At 38.9% G+C, this 24,693-nt stretch overlaps 3 protein-coding genes across 4 annotated transcripts; 2 read left to right on the top strand and 1 right to left on the bottom strand.

Annotated features, from left to right (window-relative positions):
• Window positions 1-615: 615 nt before the first annotated feature.
• Window positions 616-21,482, bottom strand: rnf207a (ring finger protein 207a). Of its 2 annotated transcripts, XM_082533058.1 has the most exons (19): window positions 21,347-21,415; window positions 19,765-19,996; window positions 19,199-19,389; window positions 14,298-14,430; window positions 13,565-13,709; window positions 13,127-13,208; window positions 12,921-12,996; window positions 11,894-12,019; window positions 11,099-11,145; window positions 9,824-9,896; window positions 8,501-8,569; window positions 8,070-8,138; window positions 7,007-7,113; window positions 4,175-4,352; window positions 3,447-3,632; window positions 3,127-3,178; window positions 2,924-3,041; window positions 2,291-2,383; window positions 616-1,759 (listed from the first exon to the last, which is right to left on the bottom strand). In XM_082533058.1, exons 3-19 carry the CDS (start codon window positions 19,387-19,389, stop codon window positions 1,633-1,635), a joined length of 1,872 nt encoding a protein of 623 aa, XP_082389184.1. In that variant the 5' UTR covers window positions 19,765-19,996; window positions 21,347-21,415; the 3' UTR covers window positions 616-1,632. The 2 variants fall into 2 exon arrangements, with proteins under 2 accessions (XP_082389184.1, XP_082389183.1); XM_082533057.1 differs by lacking the exon at window positions 19,765-19,996 and having other exon boundaries at window positions 21,347-21,482.
• zpr1 (ZPR1 zinc finger) lies at window positions 15,233-17,268 on the top strand. Its single transcript, XM_082533059.1, has one exon. It carries the CDS (start codon window positions 15,424-15,426, stop codon window positions 16,783-16,785), a length of 1,362 nt encoding a protein of 453 aa, XP_082389185.1. The 5' UTR covers window positions 15,233-15,423; the 3' UTR covers window positions 16,786-17,268.
• Window positions 21,400-24,693, top strand: rpl22 (ribosomal protein L22). Its single transcript, XM_082533060.1, has 4 exons — window positions 21,400-21,482; window positions 21,895-22,002; window positions 22,285-22,409; window positions 24,514-24,693. Exons 1-4 carry the CDS (start codon window positions 21,471-21,473, stop codon window positions 24,653-24,655), a joined length of 387 nt encoding a protein of 128 aa, XP_082389186.1. The 5' UTR covers window positions 21,400-21,470; the 3' UTR covers window positions 24,656-24,693.

Below are 24,693 nucleotides of genomic sequence, written 5' to 3'. Positions count from 1 at the left end.
GGACGCACAACTCTTAGGGGGAGAGAGAGAATAATGAATAGTGAACATGAGCCTTGTATTTGGATGAGTGCAGATGATGAATGACCAGAGGGAGGAAGTACAGGACCAGAGCAGAAGCACAGCCATTTGTTACTCTGCTGTCACAAATGTATTTTTAATGAATTTGCACCTCTGACTCTTCTGCAGAGCAAGACTGTTCCTTAAGGCCAATGTGACCCCAATATTTCCTCTGAAGTGGTGGCTCTGAATGAACCCACTTTAGCTTCTCCGGTGTAATGTAAATAACCTTGTCCTTCTGTTTGCTCAAACCATCAGTCTGGCTCCTCATTATTATCCGTACCTGTGCCCAGAATAGTTTCTGTGCTGGTAGCAGGTGTGGAGGTTTCACCTTGAATTACTACTTAGTGTGAAGCTCTGTATTACTCAACTATGTTGTTTTTCTTGGCAGATTAAAAGTCCTTTGAAACAACATCATTTACACTCCTTGACGGTCTCACCTAAAGTGATTTAAAATTCAAATTGTTCTGGTAATATACTGCGTGGAAGCCCCTGTAGATCACCCAGCTTTTTCAGTGAAATGTAAATACTTTCATAAGCCAAGTCTTTTCAGTTTTATCATGGGATTTGTTTAACATGCCAGCGTGATTAATTAAGAAAAGATACAAGGGAGAAAGAAGGGCAGGAGAACAAGTAACAGTGTAAAAGTTTTCTACCGCTTTCCTGCAGGGCAAACACCTTAAAGCATGACACTTATCTGTGATGAAGTCCAGAGGCAAACCAAGAGGAATATATTTCATACTGCACTACTGAAAGCCTTAGTTGGCTGGCATATTGGGGATGAGTATGATGTTGGAAAAAGCTAGCAGGAGATGGAGGTTAAGGCAAGGCCAGTAACATTCACACACCTCTGCCATTACAGCTCTTCTGCTTTTTGCATGTGGATGTTGAAACTGCAGGCAAAAAAAAAAAAAGCTCCACACACAATCCTGGAATAGACTGCCTCATTTTACGTTACGCCGACGCACGAGATGATACACATGACACACATCAACATGTGACCTCAGCTGACACCAAGAATGACACACACATCATTGCATTTGCTGTGTTTCATCTGTGCTGTCACGCCGGTTCAACGGTCTTCTGGGTAATCGGACCCAGGCAGTCATCCATCATCAGCCTCCACAGGAAATGTTTTATGCAAAGAATAGATACCAGAAAATGCAATTCCACACACTGTAAAAAAACAACCGGACAGAGCGATAATTCACAGTCTCAGTGTACTCATCATTCTAACAGCACAACAACACAAACAGAGCAACAAAAGGCAATCCAGAAACGTCACCTTATTCACTTTTGTTAATGAATCCCATGACAGCTCTTTATGATATTGTTGTATTTGTCCACATTGAATAAGGAGGTCCTGTAAGTCAGGCTCTGACAGGTGTGAGTCCTTGGCCTCCGTGTATATCCACTTAGTGTCAATCCCAGCGCTCACCTTGGAGCTGTTGACAGCTTCCTGCTGCTGAGAAAATGTCATGGTGTGGACAGCCATGAGAGTCACATCCCATCCTGTGCTTGTCATGGCTGAATTAAAGCACGCTGGTGCAATGAGTTGGTGTTTATGAAGGCATCTCATTGCCGCTGGACGCCTCTGTGGGGCCCCTCTGCCTGCCTGTACGGCGGGTCTTGACAGGATTCTCCCTCGAGCATCAGTGGGCGGCTGTTCTTGTCTCTGTCTTTAACACAAGTCTGGTTGTCACTGTGAATGAAAATAAATGACAATGCTCACCGTAAAACCAAACACATAAATCTTTTTGATGCCAGTGACTGCATTTAACAGCATATATTACAACATTTTGGGTGAACATAAACAGAAATACAGATAATTGTTTGATTTTTACTTTTATATGTCATTCTAATAAGAGTGATGAAACAAGGCATAAACATTTAAATGTTTCTTGTGTGTGTGTGTGTGTGTGTGTGTGTGTGGGGGGGGGGGGGGGGGGGGGGGGTTAGTTCTACAAATGAACAAAAAAAACACAAACCCCACACAAAAAGTTCCCTCAATCACTCAAACCTTTGCATCAAAGGCAGAAAAAAATCCTCAGAGACTGAAGAATTTTTCCTGAGGTTTGAAGTCCTTAAATTAAAGTACATATAATCTCTTATTCACAAAACAAACAAAATCTTTCATGCTGTGTGGCAGCTCTTTTATTCTAGCTGACAGTTTCTACTTAACATGAGTCTTCAGCTAGAGAAACCCTCTGTTAATCACAGCAAATATCAATACCTTTCTTGACAGTCTTTTGTCATTGTGCTGTCTTCATAGATTTTTAGCATCGTCTCGGTGCGGTCATCGAGGTGCTCTTTGGGCCCTTGAAACCTGCGAGACACATTTTAAGAGATGATTACCAAAAAAAATCACACACAAACACAACATAACTCTAGCCACAGCCTTTCCTAATAAGCCTGTTTGTTTCTTTAAAAAAAAAATAGGTCACAAATGTTTTGCATGTAGTGGGGATAAAGATACACGTCTACATTCACTGTGAATAAATGTCAAGGTTTTGCATTAGTATGTGTGTCCAATACTTTATATTTTAGGAGATCGTGCTCTCTGTCTTTATGTAATCACTGAATCATTGCACCCAGACATTTCTTGCATAAATTTGTGGATGAAAGACTTTTATGGACATTGTGTTACTTTCACTCTTTATAATTTACTTACTTTCTGAAAGCTGATTATTTTTGGTGGAGCTTTCGTGTTTGAGTAACGAGGCTGTATCGTGTTGTATTTCAAAATAAAAGCTTTATAGTTGGGGGCTGTTTTTTGTGGCAGATTGATCCAAACTTTGTTAACTATCAGTGAGAGCTGCCTCTGTGTTGCCAGACATTGTAGTCATCCACTTTCTTAATACAACACCTGGGCTCAAGTCTCTCTTTCACTTTAGCAATGGACAGGATGTAGGGGCTGATCTGTCTAGCGATGGTGGTGAGGTAAGAGTTCTCCTGCTTCAGCTGCATCAGGTCCTGAAGCTGGGCTGCAGTCAGTAAACAAAGTTAATTAGACCTATTAAAAAAAGATTCTTTAAATTTGAATTTTTGTTGTCATTATTGGGGACAAACCTTCATAGATCTCCTGCTCATTCGTGACCCTCTGAAAAGTCTCATCCCACATCTGCAAAGAAAAGGTGCAAAGTAAGCTGATTCTCACAGAGCAAAATGTTGCAGGAACTGCAGTTGGTTCACTCAAGGGATACATTGGCATTTGCAGTTTTCTTTTTTCTTCTGTTTGCATTCCCTGTAGTCTACATTTATGACAAATGGGTGAAAACTAGCTTGTTAATATGTAATATTTAGCTAGAGGTACCAATCAAGCACACATGTTGATAGGTTTTAATCAGAAGTGCCAGAACATACTAAATGTCAGGTATCACTCGGCGCACCTCTTCAAACATGACTCTCATAGTTTCTACTGTGGAGTACTGGGCAGCTATCTGACTGTCAATGTGTAGCGATCTGTCCAGGATCTCCCCCATTTTATCTGTGTTGATGATGGAGTGGTGCTTGGTCAAATCTCTGTGCAGCTCCTGGACCTGGTCCTTCAGATTCTGCATCTCTGTCTGCAGAGACTATAAACACACAGACATGCACATATATAGGGCAACCTGTAAGAACTTTCCTTCAAAATGATGGGTGTACAGATGCCTGTGAAGTGCAGCTGAGCATGAAAAACTTGCTGCTCACTACACAAGTTGAAAATGATCTCCTGGTGGAATTTATGCTGCTGTGTTTCACTGCTTTACTTTGTGGGCTCCTCGTGTACTGTTGCGTATCTCAGTATCTCAGTGCATCCAAATTCAGGTGATTTATAAAGTAAATATAAAACGGTAAAATATTTCATTTATCTTTATAACTAATATACCCTATTTTCTACTGATTACAAAAGCCTACTAAAAACAACAAATCATCTTTTTTATATTTAAGTAGCTGTAAGATGATGGTTCTCTTGTAACCATCATCTTAAGAAAAGAAGCACCTTTAAACCTCTTACTCCTTGGTGTAAGTATAATTAATTGTGCAAACTAAAATATTTTTGGACCTAAGGATTGGGTAATTACCACAAATCCTGAAGGTGAATCCACAATATCACAGGTCACACATATCAGCTCACCCTGTAGGCGTTCTCATAATTGCGGCAGTGCTCGGTGAAGGGTGTTTCCCTGCCCTCGGCCAAAAGAACCTTAGTGCAGATGTTGCGGTGAGAGGTGGGCCTTCGCCCAAACGCCGAGCCCAGGGGCATCTCGCTGAGTGACGGGGAGCGACAAGACAAAGTGAGAGGGGACTGGAGCCTGAAGAGACAGGACAAAATATATTACCACAATATCTTATATTAAAAACAAAATTCTATTCTTAACAGTCAAATTAGTTAATAAGTCAAAACCTATAATATGTTTACATAATTTATTATAGATTTTGTGTGTTTTGGTGAAATAATTAAATCAAAAACTGTGCCAGAAAGTCAAGAGAGTCTGGAACCTTTACAAAATTTACTACATGCAAATATAGTCCATTTTTGGTTCTATTTCTCTTTCATTCTTATTTTGTGGTTAACTTTATCATGCTACACATTTTTAAAGCATATTCAAAATGTATAAGTTAGACTAATTTATAAAGTCTCCTCTTTGCTTCTTCTTCCTTGGTACTTTGTAAGCCGTGCCGATTGTAACTCAAAGTTTTAAACATGTAACCTCATCAGTCACTTAGATTTATTATTGTAAGGTCTACCTTCCAATATAAAGCACCTTGAGGTGACTGTTGTTGTGATTTGGCGCTGTATAAATAAAACTGAATTGGATTTAGAAAGTATGAAAGTACAGATATGTAAGCTACCAAAATCAAGTATCCACTATATCTCACTAATGTCTTTGGTGACAAACATACATTTTTACATTTTCTTTCCATAAAATACTGCAAAATTTGGACAAAGCAGACCATCTGCTGCTGTTCATATTAAAAACTAACCACAGAAAAAACGACAGACAGCGACAGTAAATCCGCAGAGGAACTGTTTAGAAGTTGTCACTATCATGAGTGCGGTCATGAGTAAATCAACATAACTGCTGTCACTCAAAAGAGTAGCGCCTTATTGTCATCACTTCTCTGAAAGTATAAAGGTATGCAAGCACAGCATGTGGTAGCGCAACTAAACCTGCTTTTATCTGGGTCCTGGTAGGACCATAATTTTGGCTTCATGCCTAAAACAGCATAAACAACCAGAAAGGCGTTTTGTGGTGGGTGAGGTGTGAATGGATTACTCTCACGTTCCCATCTCCAAAAATCCAGGCTGTGTCTCAACACAGCTGATTAAAGACAGTACTAAAGCAGCAGCATTCTTTGCATGAAAGAACTTACATGTACGACTTCACTGAGCTTCTGTTCTGTGAAATTATGATAAAAATAGGGCCAGCCAGCTGGCTGTCCACCAATCCCTGCTTGCATTGCATCCTGCATTAGAAGCATTCAGACACAACAGCACATTCAGCTGAGTAACAGGCTACACCATGTGGGTGTTATTTTGAACTACCATATGGTAAAGAAAAGCTAATTTATTCCTCTGTTTCTGAATTGAGGTACAAAGTGAAGTTCGAAGACTGATCAGTCAAGCACCTTGTGTAACCGCTGCCATCCTACAGTGCCACAGGCTTCAATGGAAATGTACCCACGAGTGCTAAAGCCAGGCTCTGATTCATAAACAAATTTAGTCAAATCTACACAGCAGTGGTGACTTAAAGATAACTCCAAAAGTTAAATAAATATTCTGGGCTTACAATGCAAGTTAAGGTATATGTTATATACTCAAAAAGAAAAGAAATTACCTGCAACCTGGTGGCCTCTTACTCCTGCCTCTTTGTCCAGAGCTGATGCAACAGCAAACTTGTCTGAAACATGTATTTCTCTGTCTGCTCTACACGTTATCCTCTGAACATCCAGCCCCTGTCCTCCCAGTAGTGACGCCAGTTAAAGACTTCGCCCGTGCTAAAACAGTGACATCAACGGTCTGGAACAAAACGGTCGGGCGGCCCCTGCGTGCCAACTTACAGATGAATCCGAGAGAGTTCTGTGAAACCGGGATAAAAATAGTGCCAGGCAGCCGACTGACCACCAATCCCTACCTACTTTGCATCTTGCATTGGCAGGGCGTTAACTAAATTGCAAAGGAGAGTTGTCAGTATGTTGGCATTAGTGGGTGGGCTTAAGGACCTGTGAACAGTTGCGAGACACTGATGTGGAAAGAAAATGATCAGGGGAGTTTGTGTATGTGGATAATGACATAAAGCAAAACAAGAGAGGACTGAACTCTTCGTATTTTTATGGGTAGCGGCATGTGTCATTGTAATGTAATTACAATGTATAATTAATTTTATTTCATATTTTACTATTGAGAAGCACTTTGGTGTACCTCTGGTCTATAAATATGCTATATAAATAAAGTATCGATTGATTGATGTGTCATATTTACTGTTGACTTAATATGATTACAGCTTGAGGAAAAAAAGAGAAAAAAAACACTGTGCAGGAACTGTGAGCACGTGCAACCACTCATGCATCCTTCTCCTGAATGTTATCTGGCCACGGCACAACCAGACCTTTTTAATACAGGACGAAGGACCTCCTGTCCAGCCTCCACACGACAAGGTGAGTTACATAAATATATCAGCATACAGAGCTTACAGACAGATGAAATAACTGCCATAGTGGCAGTCAGCACGGCGCCTCCTTTTGTCTCACTGCAGTCCATGTGCACTTGCAAAACATTTGGGGATTTTGAGTTTGGATGCTTCACAAGTGTGAAATTTTCTGCCCAGACTTTTGTTTACTTGGAAGAATACAAAAGATGCCGTGGAAATATTCAGTTGGTGAAAGAACAATGTAAAAATAAAACTCACAGGAAGGGATCAGTTAGTGATTACATTTAAAGTGGTTCTAAGCCAAATGATCTTACCGTATTGCAGCACTTGTGGAACCAGTGACAGAAGGAGGGCAGCGTGGTCCTATCTGCAGCAGAGGCTCTAGACAGCGAGCAAACTCACTTCTGTACTCTGTGTTGATCTAATGGAGAGCAGAGATAATGTCACTCAGCCTTATTCGGGTTAAAAAAAAGAAATAAATAGCACAAAGTACAAAGAAATATCAAACAAAGTACTTTAAGATTATACAACTTATTTGAAAATGCATCTGTGGATAATACAATCATAACACCCATGTCCCCATCATAGATTTTTTTTATATGAGATATATTTGTTAGCATGTATCTGTTGCTTTAAATATTACGATTACAGATATAGAGACACAAATGGCAGAAACACTGCAGATATATTTTCTCGTAGACACACCTCCTGCTGTCTGCTTTGCTGATTGGATTTATGAGATTAAAAATTATGCGAATCTTCACCAAACCAGGAAATGTCTTTTGAGTTCACGAATCTACATACTGAAGCTCTCCAGTTGCCTTAAGATGATTAAATGCCTCACCCAAGAAGTGTTACATATTTCTTTTTGCTTTCCTAGATTATAATCTATCTGTTTAACCAAGTGGCTTTTAATAATAAGTTTTAATAGCTCTTCCTGTATGAGTGATGTTTATTGCTGTCTGCAGCATTTATGTTATGTATTTCCACATATAACACAAAAACATCTTAGCCTTGCTTGCTGGAGTGTACTTACTTAGTCCTTTGCTATGTTTAGTGTGCCGATGTAAAATTCTGGGTAATTTGTTAGCCCATGTTTTGTTCTGATTCATTTATCGTGTGTCCTCTGTGCTTCTGTCGTTTTGCCAGCTATTTCTCTTCCTTATTTAATCTGTTGCATTAAGCTATCAGAGATCCACAGACAAACTGTGTTGTGTCGCTTACTAATAAACAAATATAGTGCACGTTAAAAGGCCAAAAACTTTATATAAAAGAAAAAGTAGTTCTGACTAAAAAAGAATAACAACTAAAGGCTCCAGTGGATCGCTTTCTCGGTGTAACCTTTTTTATGTCTGAATGAATGCTGTTCCTACTTACTTTGCTGCTCTGCACTGGTTTCAGTCGATGAGGGAGCTTCACAATCCTCTTCAGCCTCTCCATGAGTTGCTGTGTACGCAAGAACATCCAGGTGTGATTCAGTGACCTGTTTAACCTCCCCAAGACACTGTGGACCTCATCTATTTAAAAGCCTATTCAGTGCAGCTAATACTGCAACTTTTCTCTTGCCAAGAAAACTTCCCCAGAAAGAGCAGAGCCCTTTGTGTACGCAGCAGACAGGACAGTCTCCTGTTATTAATCCATGCTTCTTCTTCCATACTCACTCATTCTTTTGTACTCACTCATTTCTTTTACTTTTGTACATCTTATACTGAAGGGCTGTTTTACTTTATTGCAAAAAATACTAAAATACTTTCAAAATTATGGACATGGATCACAGCTTCTGTTCACCCAGTTTTTGCTATACTTACATAGCCCATATCCAAAAACTCAAACTTGTTAGCCGAGCTGAGGAAGGCTGAACAGGTGACAAGGTGGACCTTTAAGGATGAAAAGTTAAAGATTAGAGTAAAAAAAAAACAGATGCAAGAAGAAGAAATTTGCAAATGTATACAGATCTATATAATACAAATCTACTGAAATAACCTATTAGCTGTTTTGTTTTTTACTGTTGCTTTCATTGGCTGCTTGATTTGTTTTTGAAACATAAACTGTTTTGTTAAGTTAAAAAAAAGAAGGTGTAATGGGATGAAATTCTAACCCAGAATGTTTAAAAAGAGAAACCCAGAGCCTTAACAGTCGAAGAATTTTCCCAGTTCAGATACAGTTAAACACGAGTAGTTCCTTGTTGTAAAAAATAGTGATGTATTGTTTACTTTATAATCTTTATCGTTTGCTATCAGCTGTTTTCACCGTACTGTTTTTATTTCTTTATTACTGTTTTCCTTTAGTTTTGTGATGTAATTTTCCATTAACAGATTCTATTTGGTTGGCTTTCACAATGTGTGACACGACGTCAGCTTTTACAGCTTTTACCTGAGTTTTTGCACCACAAATTGGAGTGCTGCTGTATTTAGCATTTTAACCACTAAATGTATTATGAAGATGAAATAATAAATAATAATCATCACAACCTTTCTGAATTAATGATTTTAAACATTGTATTACACTATAAAAGTTTACATTACATTTATGTCAATATTTTTGTGCAGATACAGCCTTGATAGTATTAAACTGTATTTATAAAGGAAGGTTTTTGTTGTTGTTTTCTTTACAAGGTTTCTTGTATTTAATTTGTTAGATTGTATCCAGTGCCTTTAAAATGTGACAAGTGTTAATATGTGACCAGGTGGGAGTGATACTCGTCACACAATTGCCACAGCCCAGTGCATGATGGGATTGACACTGAATGGGCATCTTGTGTATCCACTCAGAAACCTGCAACTTTGATAAAATCTCAGCATTTGATTCATTTGTAACCACAGCTCAACACTGGCTAATTGAATATGTCTCAGTTAAATCAAAACAGATCATAATAAGTTGATTTATTATTAGAATTATATGCAGACAGATTTTTATACTTTATTCACTGCATTATTGCAGTACAATCAGGTAATTCAAGTACTTTTTGCTCATATTTTGCGTTTTTACTCATTCTTTTACTAGTTCTCTTAATTGCGTATTTTTATGTTGTTCTGTGTGTACTCTTAATTTATTAAGGATCCGAGTATTTTCTTTCAAGGTCTGATAGTTGTGGAGAAACAGAAACATTTGTCTACTTTACAGCACTTAACCTGGAGGGTAGGTAGGAGTGCAGTAAGGTGTGACAGTTGCTCCTTCAGTGCTTTCTCCTTCTCTTCATGTTGGCTGCAAACACACAAATGCACAAATATGTAAGACTACACCTTCACATTCACGCTTGCCACAATACACAGAGGAATCAGCTCAGGAGATGCAACCGCAAACAACATACTCCATATTTCCAGGAGCTAATCTATCTGTCTTCTCTTGTAACAAACACACAAGCACAGATGCCGGCTCAGATACACAAAGCCTGACATAAATAGCCTTTAACGCCCTTCCGGGAAGGCAGCCGCTGGCTGGCTTCCAGGCAAGAGGGAGACAGAAAGAGATGGAGGACACCGGCCACAAAAAATCTCATTAAAGATCCCCACAGAGTGCAACTTCATACACTCACCCACTCAAATACATAAAATTGTTCCCATTCAATCATGCACACGTACACATGGAGTGCTTGGAGAGGCGAGCAAAAGTGCTTGCAATGTTTTCCAGACAAAATAAAAACCTGGATAAACACAAATTTAAGTTTGCGAGTTTATCATCAGTTGGTGATAAGCCATTAGTCTTTCATAAATTTTACCTGACGTGCAGTTAATTGAACCAACGTACTAATTAGCTGCAACAGTGGCATTTAATCAAAGTTTACTGATTCTAATATAAATCTATTTGTAATTATTTTCGTGGCATAGAGTCAATGTTAAATAGTTTGAGAAACAAAGGTTCTGCACAAGCAAGCAGCTAAAAAGTAAATAGCAAAGTGGGAAAGAAAAGATAATATTCTCAAGACAGTGTATTATATATTTTCACTTGACCCATCAGTCGTCGTAAATATGTTCTGTTTTAATGCAAAATGTAGAAAATCTACAGACAGCTTCTAGGCTTTCCCGGAGCAGTTGCTTTTGTTGATATTATAGACTTCAGTAAGTCTGTGATTTACATATCATTTATTTGTTTTCCAACACTTTTCAGTTAGCCTTATTTTCATTGAATGGATGCAGACACACATATAATCTTACTGAAGTGGTTTAAATTCAGCTCCATGCTTTGATGAAAATCCAAGAAAAGGTGTTCGGTGCGGACAGAGATTATTCCAGAGCAAACACGGCACTGCTATTTATCACCCTGTGCACAATGCAGCATGATACAATGGAAAAGGGTACCAAGTCATACAGTGACAGTGGATAATGGCATTCAGCCTCGTAAATATTATGACACAAACTGTGTGGAACAATGTAAGAAAGCTAACTCTTTATAAATGTGGTTTTTACCTTTGAGCTGCTTTTAACAGGATCTTCTTCCTCTCTTCTAGTTTTTCCTGTCAGATCAGAAAAGAGAAAACAGACTCTTTTATCCACCGTAAAATAGCCTTGAGGTCTCTAACATTAATTTTCAACATGTAAAATCCACAGTGTGCTTTCTGTTCTGTTTGATTGTGCATTTTGCAAATAAAATTCACTCTTCTCTCACAATTAGGTTAACAGAGACATCCAGTGGCCAAGCAGTGCTAATGGTGCCAGAATGTGCCATGTGTTATTTCTGTGAAGAAGATGATTAAGGCAGATGGTTAAATCTAAGCAAACTATCTGACAGCCATTCAGTGAGTCCAGATTAGTCCACTTCTCTGCAACTAATTTAATCTAAGCAGACCTGACACATTAAATCCTGGTAACCCAATGGATCATGTGAACATAATAAAAAACATTTGGTGTTAGAGATGATCTCTGCATTCACTTTAAACCCAAAAATATTTCTATAGACAGAAGTTTAGAGACAGTTGGATCTTTTTCCAGTAAACAATTTTAAGATTCAAAGAAGAGAACAGGGCAATAACCCTTTTTCTAAAGCTAAGGGATCATTTTAACATCTTTACACCTCACCACACCTGTCATCACAGCGCCTGTTGTGGTTACAGTGTTTAAACATTCTGATGCATCATCATCAGAGCTAGACTCAAACACTGTCAACACATTCAAACAAATATTTGTGTACGCAGTTTTCTTTTCCTACAGTTGGCTGGGGAGGATAAACAACAGCACCTGAATAAAATTGGATCAATATGTGACCTGCAAACTGTTGAACAGACTGCAGATTGCGTTCTCTTCTTCCTCCACGTTCAGACACACTTCTCCTAGCATAGCTCTCAGCAGAAGGATCGCCTCTCCAGTTGAAGTTTGCAGTTCCTTTACCACCTACAGAGGGAAAAGAGCGCTTGGTGACAATCGTGAGCTTTTTAACAACTTAATGAATGGGAATCATCTTTTATTTCAGGGAATGCAAGATCGTTCAATCGATTGTAGCACTTGATTGTACAGATATACTTAATAAAGTCCTTGAGATTTGGACTGGTTTAGTGTAGCTGTTTTTTTTATTGCCCAGTTCCAGGTAACACACAAAACACAACAACCGCCCTTATTTCTGAAATATGTCCCCAAGCACCTTCAAGCCAGAGGACATGATTTCTCAGCCAGGCTGGGGATCGGACCTGAGGCAAGAGGAGTTTGGAGTTAAAGTATCTTCAGGTTTTGTTAATATGTGAAGGAAGAATAGAGCAGCAGACTGATAAGACCTCTACTCACAGTAGAGCCTGTGCACCTCCTGATCCAATGGTAGTTTTGATATCTGACTAGGATCTTATGAACCAGAACATAAGAGATGATGTCTCTGAGATGCCTTGATGAAAACATCTCTTTACAGTCTTAGTTATGATGGTGGAGGCGTGTTACAGGGAAGATAGAGGTCTGAGGAACTATGCTTGAAGTGCTTGTCCTGTAATCTGGACCAGGATAAGTGGCAAAAAATGGATGGACATACTGGAAATACTTTATTACTTGAAAATGTCACATATATGACTGGACAGTTCTATAGACTTTGGGCATGCAAGCTTTTCTTGGTAAGCCCAAAAAATGGGCAGTCAAATAGAAGCACAAATTAAAATGTTATTTTAACGAGCTAAACAAATTTTGGGAACACCTGCACCGCATCTCACATTATTATCAACACTTCATAGTACCTGAATTATTCATAATGCTTTTTTTTTTTTTTTGCCTTGAGTGTCATGAATATGTAGATGAACAAACAGGACTCTCTCACCAGCACAGCTTGGTCCAACATCTCACACCCCTGCATGTAAGCAGTTTCAATATCAATGCAGTGACTCCGACTCTCCCTGGGGAAAAACAAAAACACACCTGAATTAGCATGGAGAAGAGAAGAGAAGAGAAGAGAAGAGAAGAGAAGAGAAGAGAAGAGAAGAGAAGTTCTGACAATCATAAATTTTATGCAGCAGGTTCACTCACACTTGCATGTCCCTGAAGCATTTGATGCAAAGCATAGACTTATTCTCTGTAGAGAATAGGATGTAAGGTTCCTCGTGGAGAGCTGTGGAGACACAGACGCCTTTTAACTTCAGCTCACAGGAGTGCCAGAGTTAAAGTACTGCTATTCTGTTATTCTAGTGGGCCGTATATAACAAGTAAGGTTCATAATACAGACACAGGTTGCTGATTAAATTTAAAGACCACACTCATACTGACTGGGGTGTTAACACCACTCCTTTTTATGCTGCGTTTAAAAATTACCCACCACTGCGTGTGAGAGTATGATTAACATGTAGCCAGGAAAATTCAGCCACAGCGCTGGAATAACTACAGTTCTTATGAACATGTTTCTACACAGGTGTAATTGAGCCTCGTAGGTGAGTAATTCTTCTGGAGTAAATTACAGGTGGCACTCACAGCATTTCCTGTGTTTGGCTTTGGTGCGTTTGGCCAAGGACACAATCTCATGGTGGGAAAACATTCTGGCCTTGTGTGTCAGCTCCCTGCAGGTGGCGCACAATGGCTGGCTGCAAGTGTTACAGTAGTACATCACCCCTGTGTCCTGTATAAATAAGAATATTTAAGAATGTTTTAAAAGATTTATGAATATGTTTTATATTAAAATTTTCACTGTTGTACTCAGTGGTCATTTAGACTTTAATTTAGAGAACATATATTATAGGAAGAATGTGAGCAGCATTAAAATTGCATATGAAACATCAAAAAATTAAAACTGAAAAGCTGAAGTGAAAAATTTTGAAGTTCTACAAACACTCCTGCAGAAATTAAGAATTCAGCCCCTTTAAAAGCTGCATCCCTGTTAGCCTTTGGTTTCTCCTATGCACTTATAAAGCCCAAGTAATAGGTTGCCTGTTTCCTAATATGTGGCTATGAAATAAGCATGCCATTAAAAGGGACTGTTTTGGATCCTGGTAAAGCTGGCTGGGTTAAGCATGTGAACCGTATGTTTTAAGGCTATTTACTCCTGGGTTCAAGTGAGCTTTGAGGCCATTTACTGCATGCCTTTCTCCTGGCTTTCCTGTCATAATAAAGACTAAAGAATTGGAAGCCTTTAAGAGAATGCAGGTAATTTTCTGGTTATCCATGGGCTCATTTAACATGAATTAATGTTGGTCTGTTAGATCAGTACCTTTTTGTTGCTTTCCTGGTCACAATTGGCACACTGCACCGCCTCCTCAGCATCTGCATTGTTGTCAACAAGAAACTTCAGAAGACGGTCCTCTGGTGGGAGGCTATTATTCCCTTTTACTATAGATGGGTATCTGTGGCAAAGACAAACAGCTTAAAAAAATATGTTAAGAGGAATCATGAAAGTTATCTACAAACAGTATTTTGTGAATTTTCAAGTTCACTCCTGCTGGGAATCACTAAAACAATAACGACACAGTAATATGCAGCTCATCCACTCATAACATATAGGGCATTCTAAAAAAAAATGCAATAAAAAAGGGCCTGACTGTCAGTCTATATCAGAGAATAATTTGCTTTTCTAAACTACACCAGACAGATTCATCAGTTTGCAAATCGTGACAGTGTTTTTACAGGAGGCTGTGATTCAACACATAGTAATTTAAAATCTGTATAACATGCAAAAGATCCATTCCATTTTGCACAAAATCTGCTAAATCAAAAATGTGGAGCTACCAACTGTGGTGACCCCTTGTGAATAATGGAGCATCTAAAAGTAGCTTTTAATGTGATGCAGCAGAGAGTAAACACACCCCTGTCACAGTGTTTTCTAAAACACTGGGGGGGGGGGGGGGGGGGCGTTAGTGCTTTTTTCAAAGGCCTAACATTTTCTCATATCTTATATCTCATATCTATCTTTCTTCATAGATAGATAGATAGATAGATAGATAGATAGATAGATAGATAGATAGATAGATAGATAGATAGATATTTCCAGTGATCTGCAAAAATATAACAAAATCACACATAATATAAGACCGAAATATTTTTTTAAAAAAGAAAGAAAGAAAATTGCAAAACGAGCTTGTCTCCATGAAGAAGAATAAAAACCTTTCAAATATTTTGGTGCAGTATTGCAGCAAGCCTGAGGGGGCAGCACTGGAGACCTAAACACTGCCGCTGTCACCGGCGAAGAAGAGAAAGCGGAAGACTGTCAAATAAACGTGCGCTGTAGCGGAGGTTTGGTGGTGTGTTATCTGGAAATTTCTAGCAAGAGCTATCTCTGTAGGGAAAACGACAGCGTGTGTAACCTTTTCGACAAAGCGACGTTATAGTCAGCGTTAAACATGTCTGTTATTTCAGAGGAACATGTTCGAGGTGGCAGCGTTTTCAAGGATATTAGCGCAGACGACGACGACTGGCAGCCCACTGAGATTGAGAGCCTGTGTATGAACTGCTACAAGAACGGTACAACACGTTTGCTTCTGACCAAAATCCCTTTCTTTAAAGAAATAATTCTGAGCTCCTTCAGCTGCGCCAACTGTGGCTGGACAAACACTGAAATCCAGTCTGCGGGTCGGATTCAAGAGCAAGGCGTGTGTTACACGCTTAAAGTCAAAACAAAAGAGGACCTAAACCGGGAGGTTGTAAAAGCAGACAGCGCGACCACAAGGATCCCCGAGCTGGATTTTGAAATCCCTGCCTTCACTCAGAAGGGCTCTCTGTCTACCATTGAGGGTCTTTTAGACAGAGCAGTCGCAGGATTGGAGCAAGACCAGGTTGTGAGGCGAGCCACACATCCTGAGGTGGCTGTGAAGATAGAAGAATTCATCCAGAAGCTCAGGAAGCTAAAAGAGGTTGAAAATGAGTTCACCCTGGTGATTGAGGATCCATCTGGGAACAGTTTTGTGGAAAATCCTGTAGCACCGCAAAAAGATGAGGCTCTCACAGTAGCCTTCTTCAAGCGGACAGTCCAGCAGGATATACAGCTGGGAATAAAGGCAGATGATGACCTGGATGAGGAACCAGCTGGCAACGACCTGGAGACGATGAGAAATGAAGTTCTGACATTCAACACTAACTGTCCCGAGTGCAACGCACCAGCCTCAACCAACATGAAACTGGTCCAGATCCCCCACTTCAAGGAGGTAATCATCATGGCCACTAACTGTGACAGCTGTGGCCATCGGACCAATGAGGTGAAATCAGGTGGAGCGACAGAGGCGCTTGGCACCAAGATCACCCTGCACATCACCGATCCTTCAGACATGACCCGAGATTTGCTGAAGTCAGAGACGTGCGCCGTCATCATTCCAGAGCTGGAATTCGAGCTGGGAATGGCAGCCCTGGGTGGGAAGTTCACAACTCTTGAGGGCCTGCTGAAAGACATCAAAGACCTGACTGTCTCCAAAAACCCCTTCATCTGTGGGGACAGCAGCACTGCAGATCGGATACAGAAGCTGCGTGAGTTTGGAGAGAAAATAGACAAGATCATTGTAGGAGAACTCGATGTCCATGTCATCCTTGATGACCCTGCAGGGAACAGCTATTTACAGAATGTCTACGCTCCGGAGCCAGATCCCGAGATGACTGTTGAGAAGTACGCCCGCTCGTTTCAACAGAATGAAGAGCTGGGACTGAATGACATGAAGACTGAGAATTATGAAGAGAAAAATAATGTGCCAGCAGTACCTGGAGGGACTGAATGAGTTTATCTGTGCTAATTAATGTCCAAAAGAAATCCCAGTATAATTAAGTTGCTCCATATTTTCGGCCACTTTGACTCATTTTAAGTTAAACACTGGGTGAATACTCCCTTTCATTGGTATGTTGATCAATGAGAAGAATTCCAAGTTTTCTAAATGTACTTTAAAAATAAAAGGCATATAATAAGTTGTATAATAACACATTAAAATGCTGTTGTTAATCGTACATCCTTGATGACTTAGTGCATTCTTGTGAAATCCCTGAAGATGGCACTGCATTTACTCAGATTAAAGTGATGTTTTCCTTTTAGTGGGCCACTTTCTGTGTGACAAATGTATTTATTTTGACACCTGTAAGTGTGCCAAATACTGGTATTTAATTGGCAGTTTGGCTCTGCTCTTTGATTTGGCAGATTTGACTCTGAAAGCTGAATTTTACTTTTTGTCATTGCCTTGAGTCTGAAATACAAATTCTCACTTCACTCATTTTTTGGTAGTGTTCTCAATTTATTGTACCTTGAACACAACATTTTAAACTTATTTGTTTAGAGATTATCAATATTTATTTTTTTACAGCGTAAAATATCCTATTAGCCCAGTATTAACTGACATGGAAGAAACTGCAGCAAATTTCTAATTTCAAAGGTTGAATTGGAGTGTTTATGTTTGATTAAGAAATCAATTTGAACTGAAGAGCGATTAGTTGTCTATAAACCAATTAAATTACCTTACATCTAATTAATACTGAATAAAATCACTACCTTGGTAAGAAAGTGTCTTATTTTCATACACCTTTTTAAGCCTAGTTGTAGACCTCAAAACTTGTTTCACTGATTTTTTTTTTTTTTTTTAATGTTTAAATAAAGTGTTTTTAGAACCCTCTAAACCAGTTTCCTACACGTGATTCAACCCAGTCCCGTTTTTAAAGAAATAAATACAGGACTGGGTTGAATCACGTGTAGGAAACTGGGTTAGAGGGTTATAAAAACACTGTACATGCAGATTGAAACCCAAGTGCTGTACGACCACATGTAACCAGTTTTTGTTATATTACCACATCTGCACAGGCCCGTTTGACTTAAATATTGTTCTTCTTGCCTCCACTATGAACATTTTATCTAGTTTTCATAGCAACCGGGATCCATTGTGTTCTACTAATAGAGTTGTGAGTTCCTAGATTATGTGGTTCTTGAGTGAGCAGCTGTTAGCTGATGGAAATAGCTGCCAGACAGTGGGCCCCTGTATCCTGAGCTCAGACAGCAGAGCAGAGTGGCTTTGTGCCCACTGTGTTATTAGTGTAAAAAAACAGATCCAATATGTAAAAACATATGTGTTGGTATTACTTTGACTTTTACTGTTGACTATATAATCTGATGCACCTCATGACAGTTAAACTAGCTCTGAGGAAGTTAGATGCGGGGTTCCACAGTCATTAATTTTTCAAGAGAATTGTATTTTAAGAAATTCACCTACCTCATTGGCAGTGTAATATGGGTATGTGTAAAGAATCAATATAAATTCAGATATAAACCCAGAGGAATTTGATATACAATGTTTTGGTTTTTTAAAGCAGTTCCGGGTTTGAAACTACAAGAAAGTAGAAAGCATCTCAGAATAATTAAAATACTCTCAAATTCATCACCACTATATCTGATTCAGATAAGACAAAGTCGTATGCGTTCTGACACAGTAGAATAAGACTGATACTGTGCATCAGAGGACCTTTTCTATGGACCCATGCTTTGATGAGGGAAAGTTAACACTGCAGATCTGAAGGTGACTGTGAACCACGGGTCATTCCTTAATAAGATATTAAATGGACTGCTATCATGTGACTTCTTTTGATTGTCCTAAGCTGTTAGCACTGCTGCCAAATACCAGTATGCTTTGTTTGCTTTGTGACATGGCTTCATGGAAGTTGCAGCCCCTTTGCGTATTGGGGCCAAGGGCTAAATAAGAGACTGGGTTGACCGTGCAGCTGCTCCAGCCACTCAGTTCTGCCCTACCCACACCGGGCCAGCAGTGGGTCATAGCAGCGCCCTAAAAAACAAAACAGTGAGACTTGATGTTCTTCTTCAGTCTCCTGCACAATTTACATGGAACCAATCCTGTTGAGCAGCGCTGCCCAAGATGTGTTTTCAAGAAGTAAAGTTATATTTTATTATAAGAATCCAGCTTTTATCATATTTTGACAGTTTTACTCAACTTTCTAATACAAAATATAAGTAATGTTGCTGTAAATTGTGTAAGGTTGTAATTCAAAATGACAGTGTCTTAAGCCACCAAAACCACAAGTCATTCACTTTGGTGTGATGTGGAGGCTCAGGTCTCCTAAGCACATACTAAAACAGCATGTTTGACTTATACTTTCATAGTCTAATTTGACCATGACGAACTTAAAAGTGCCCTCTCTTACCCACAGAGGGGGCAGCTGAGGCGATTGTCAATAGTCCGACCTCTCAAGCAGCGGGCACAAAAGATGTGGTAGCAGTCCAATAAACATGGGGACTGGTACTGCTCATGGCACAGGTGACACATCAAGGGGTGAACATTAGCACAATCCACTTTACACAGACTGCCCAAGTTGTTGAAGATTCCTCCTGCCATCTGGGAACAGAGTACACGAATAACAACAATCCTTTAGTTTGTTCTTGGAACAGCCTTTTTTTAAGACTACAAAATCACATTACTTTAAAAAGCTTTCGATAGTGCTGTGATACTGAATTACACCCCAGAGACCAGGCCAAGAGTGATAATGAAACACTTTGATCATGAATAATTAAACAAGGACAACATTTATCGCTTACCTTGTCAGACAAGTAATACCAGCCTGTAAATTCGGTGACTATGCACAATCCACAGATCATAAATATATAACATAAAAATAGGATGTCATCACTAACATTATATCCACTATCAAACTAAACTTACTGTAAATGTAGTAGGCCGGTCTGTGGAAAGCACAGAGTGGCTCTGTCTTACCTTTTAGTGGTGCTATCAGCTACCCACAGCAGGAATGACAGCAATGCAGAAACTCTTCAATAGTAGGGCGATGGGCTCTGTCTGCCAGGCAGCTGACAGCACACACACACCTCATGCCAGCCCCCACGTGTTGCCAAAGTGCAAAAGGGAAATTTAATATTGCCATCCCACACAGACTGTAACAACAGTTGTCCTATTTCTAATGTCCTCCTGCTCAATCCCACGTGTTCATCTGGAATATGTACATATATTTATACAACCTACTCATTCACATGTAATCTGTAGACTCAAGTAAAGTGCATTATTCCAAGGCCACATGTTTATATGTGTAGGTAGGTAGGTAGGTAGGTAGGTAGGTAGATAGGTAGATAGATAGATAGATAGATAGATAGATAGATAGATAGATAGATAGATAGATAGATAGATATTGGAAGAATGGGCCAAAAACAGACCTGAGCAATGCTTGCAACTAGTTTCTCCATACAGGTAGTAGGTATTAAATACATTTCAGTAAGCATGTTCAGTACTTTTCCCTGTGTCATTTCTCATTATTACACATGACTTAATTTATAGACATCTATGTTTTGATTTTTTTAATTTTTTTTTGCATGTGTGGATTGGATGGATTGTTACTGACATCTGGCAAGAATTTCATCCCAATAGCACCTTTAGAAATATGTGTGGCATGTTCAATACTTACTTTACCCACTGTATATAGTCTAAAAATAACTGTTTAGACATGAGAATAGTGCACATTGGGGCTAATCTTATTTTTTACATCCTCCAAAACTGTTTTTGTTGCCAAAATATTATTATTGTTATTATTTTTTTTTCTTTTGCAGTGAAATATATCCTATAAATAACTTGTTTTATTGGTTCAAAATGTAACGTATGTACACACACACACACACACACATACACATGTCAGTCTGTCTTTTATATAGATTTTATGAACCATATGACAGAGTATAATGACAAAAACACATAAAAAATTGTAATATGTAATCACAATAATTGTAATGTCTTCTAGCACCTTTGAAGGTATATTGATAACCTGCATAACACTATTACAATATTATTACTATTTATAATGTAATAATAATAATAATGGTAGAATATCTTTTATTATTTTCTTTTATAATTCATAATGCTAGTTAGGTTATTACATATGTGTTTGATGTTATTCAACTTTTCTAAAAAAAAATTATGTTTCCCTTTTAAAACCTACTACATAATACAAAAACTACATACTTAACCAGCACCTAATAGGAAGCTGTGTAGCTAAGTGCTAGGAGGGTAACGTCTCGCAGCCATCTTGAAATGCACTTTTCTGGGCAGTTAAAAAAAAAAATCAAAATCAAAAAAATTTTAAAAAAGAAATATTGACTTACTTGGCCCAACATCAAGGTTTTAAAACGCCCATTAAATCTGTTATACTTTAAACATTTTAGCCGGGAATTTTATAGTTGTAAGTGCAATAATCTCTCTCTATGTCTGGTTCCACTCCAGCTGACAAACTACTGAACACTGAACAAAGTTAACATTTGGTGCAACTTTAAGTGGCATTAACAATTTCTCGTACCTTCTTTTTTCTATGTAGTGCAACATAATCGAGTCTAGAAAAGTCGATGCGATCGATTTTGCGGCCGGCTCTTATATTTCCCGTGCAGCCTTTGCTCCTTCCCTTTTCGCTGAATTCTTCAGCCATGGCTCCGATTGTGAGTAGTAGCCCGACCAAATAAAAGTGCACACAGGCCACTTATTTTAGCTTGTCTTTCCATTTATAGACTTGTATATACGTGTGCACAGTAATATAGAAGAAACGAGTGTTCACGTGCGATTTTGTTTGCCTTTTTTAACGTTTCGTCTCAAACCACGTTTTGCTAACTGTTAGCGCAAGCTAGCAGCGATCGACGTGAGGGTTAACAGGGTGCACGTAAACAGTTGTTCGTGGTTTTTGCAACATTCTTTTACGATATTTACTTGAAATGCTAGTATAAAATGTCTGGAACATATTGAACACGCTGTGACTAACCGCTAATAAAGATATCTGAAGACTATTGTTGCTTCCTTACGCTTCGCTTTGGGGGTTTTCCGAGTTTAAGCAACTTTCTCCATTTGTGTTAGAAGAGGCAGGTGGTTAAGAAGCCGGGTGGGAAGAAGAAGAAGCAGATCCTGAAGTTCACCCTGGACTGCACCCACCCTGTTGAGGATGGCATCATGGATGCTGCCAACTTCGTGAGTAGATCACCTCTGACAGAAATGACATCTTGTCTGGTAATCAGTGTAGCAGCTGTCAGACACAAATGCTCTGTGTCAGACACTACTGTCAAATAAGGGGCATCAATCAAAGCCCTGTATTAAGGATCCAGTCAGTTGATATTAAAAGAAAAGAGAGAGGGGGAAAAAAAGACAGATGTCAGTCATATGTTTATAAGAAACTCTGATCTGTAGTTCATAAAGAGGCCTTCATTTCTGGTGCTTGCTGTGTGTGACTTGCTGTGTCCTCTGCACATGCAGGAGCAGTTCCTGCAGGAGCGTATCAAGGTGAACGGCAAAGCTGGAAATCTTGGTGGTGGTGTGGTGTCCATTGAGAGGAGCAAGAGTAAAATTGCTGTGAACTCTGAAGTTCCCTTCTCAAAGAGGTAAATAAAAGAAAAACAGTGCAACTATGCCATATTGTATTATTTAACTGGTCATAGTCATTTGCCATCGTACCAGCAATCCTCAGTAAATAGTGTGCACAGTGCTTGCTTCAATGTCTAAAAAGACAAATGTTAAGTTTTTAAGAAAATCTCTGTTGTTTGTGTGGAATAGAGAAGTATGCAGAATCCTGTTGAATGTAATATTGAGGGAAATGAAACACATTTGACATTTCAGCCCCAGTAATATTTTAATAGACTTAATGAACAGACATGAGAAGACTCCAAACAAATATGGCTGTGTTTGGTTGTCACTTTAACAGTGGTTGCAAAATTTTACTGATACTCAGCCTGAATGTGTCTTCTGACTGATCATGCTGTCTTTGTGGTTTCCCACTTATTTGAGAGCTTGTGATCTGATTTTTTTTCCAGTTCCAGCACAAGTACATTTATCCAGTATTACATGAGCTGGTTTCACACAAGTGTGGCAATAAATACTCTGTACAGATACACCACTAGAGAGTATCTACCTTATGTGAGAAGCCAAGAAATCTCATAAAAATGCTTAAAAAAACAAAAGATTTTTAGGGATCAGCTAAGTTCATCATTGCTTGCCACATTGTGCAACAAGGTCCTGCTGCACCCTAATGTGGGCATAACATCAAGTTTGATGTGTGTAGACATAACAATAAAAAATGACTGAATCGTAGGCTATGACACACAACTATGGTCTCTTCCTATGGTGTGTCATCTTTAATGTGTACTCGTGCTGCCCCAACTGCACAGTATTTTCTTCTATGCTTGAATTCATTACCTTTTTCACAAGTTTTACTGCCACATTTTTCTTTTGTGTGTGAAATTGTCATTGATCAGTGCCTAATTTCATGCTGCATTCCTGTTGGTTGATTTAACAAAACAAAAAAAGGTAGGTTGTAGCATAAATTTTGTAAGGTCAGTACTCACTAGGGTGTCGCGTGTCAGGTGCAGGAGGCAAAGTCTAGTATTTATTATTTGACCATACTGTCTACATACTGTGTCTACAGTACTAAGAAAATACAAATACCATTGTGTATTTAGAATGTCGGCATCGAAAGGTACCATAAGTATCGGTTCTGGTGACATGTGCCTAGTGTGGAAGTCTCGTCCTCTGGCAGTCAGTTCTGAAGAAACATCCCTGCTGCTTAAAGGTTCTTCTGTGAACACATGAAGCAGTCGAATCATATAATGAGAGTTTCAGAATTATTGTATTAATTGTGGATTTGTCTGAAGTTTTGTAAATATTTAGAAAAACCAAAACTAATATCTTAAAGTGAGATCTATTTCAATTTCGATTCAGATTTATTTATATAGCGCCAAATTACAACAACAGTTGCCTCAAGCACCTTCGAAACACAGATGTTACTGTGAAGTGTAGTACTTAATGTAACTGATTAGAGTGGCACAGCCAAAATGGTTATCTTATCTTGTTATATATATTTATTAGGCTGTAGCCACCACTTAATAATGATGCTAATTTTCTATTTGGACAATAAACAGTATTAACTGTATAATAACCTAGATATAATAATGGCATGTGTATTATACATCTGATCATTAAAGTACTTGAACTCATTTTTAAAACCGGCTGTACCAAAGTTGCAAAACATACACATGTCCACCTAATCTACATCTTTTAAATGTTGGGTTACGTGGATCTGTGTGTATTTCTGGAACTTTCCCTAACCACCTTCATGTCCACTTCATACTGTAATTGTTCAGTAAATTTTAAACACCACCACCAGAGGGGGACTGTGGCACTCTCAGTCTTAAATGAAGCATTTGGTATAACCAGTGTAGGTCTCCTAGGTTAGAACTGATGCTAAAGCAAATTAATTTTGTGATCCCACTTTTCTGCTGGTCACTGTTATGGCAAAAACCGCACAGAGCTGTTTTTTTTTGTGCATTTGGGCTACTGAGAGTTTTAACTGTTGTATGCCATGTTTAACAATTTCTACACCTTCATATAAATGTAGAAAAACAGCAGGATTTTGCTGCTTTACGGTATATAAATTGTGAAATCTAAGGGCAGATCGACTCACACTCTTCTACTCTCTGCTTCCATTTTCAGGTACTTGAAGTATCTTACCAAGAAGTATCTGAAAAAGAACAACCTCAGGGACTGGCTGCGGGTGGTAGCTAACACCAAGGAGAGCTACGAGCTGCGCTACTTCCAGATCAACCAGGATGAGGAGGAAGAGGACGAAGATTAAACCTTACGCCACTCTTAATAAAATACTTAGAGAGAAAA

Source organism: Aulonocara stuartgranti, assembly GCF_965226115.1.
Source record: "Aulonocara stuartgranti genome assembly, chromosome: 5".
Classification (NCBI taxonomy): domain Eukaryota; kingdom Metazoa; phylum Chordata; class Actinopteri; order Cichliformes; family Cichlidae; genus Aulonocara; species Aulonocara stuartgranti.
This window is presented reverse-complemented; position numbering and strand designations above follow the sequence as displayed.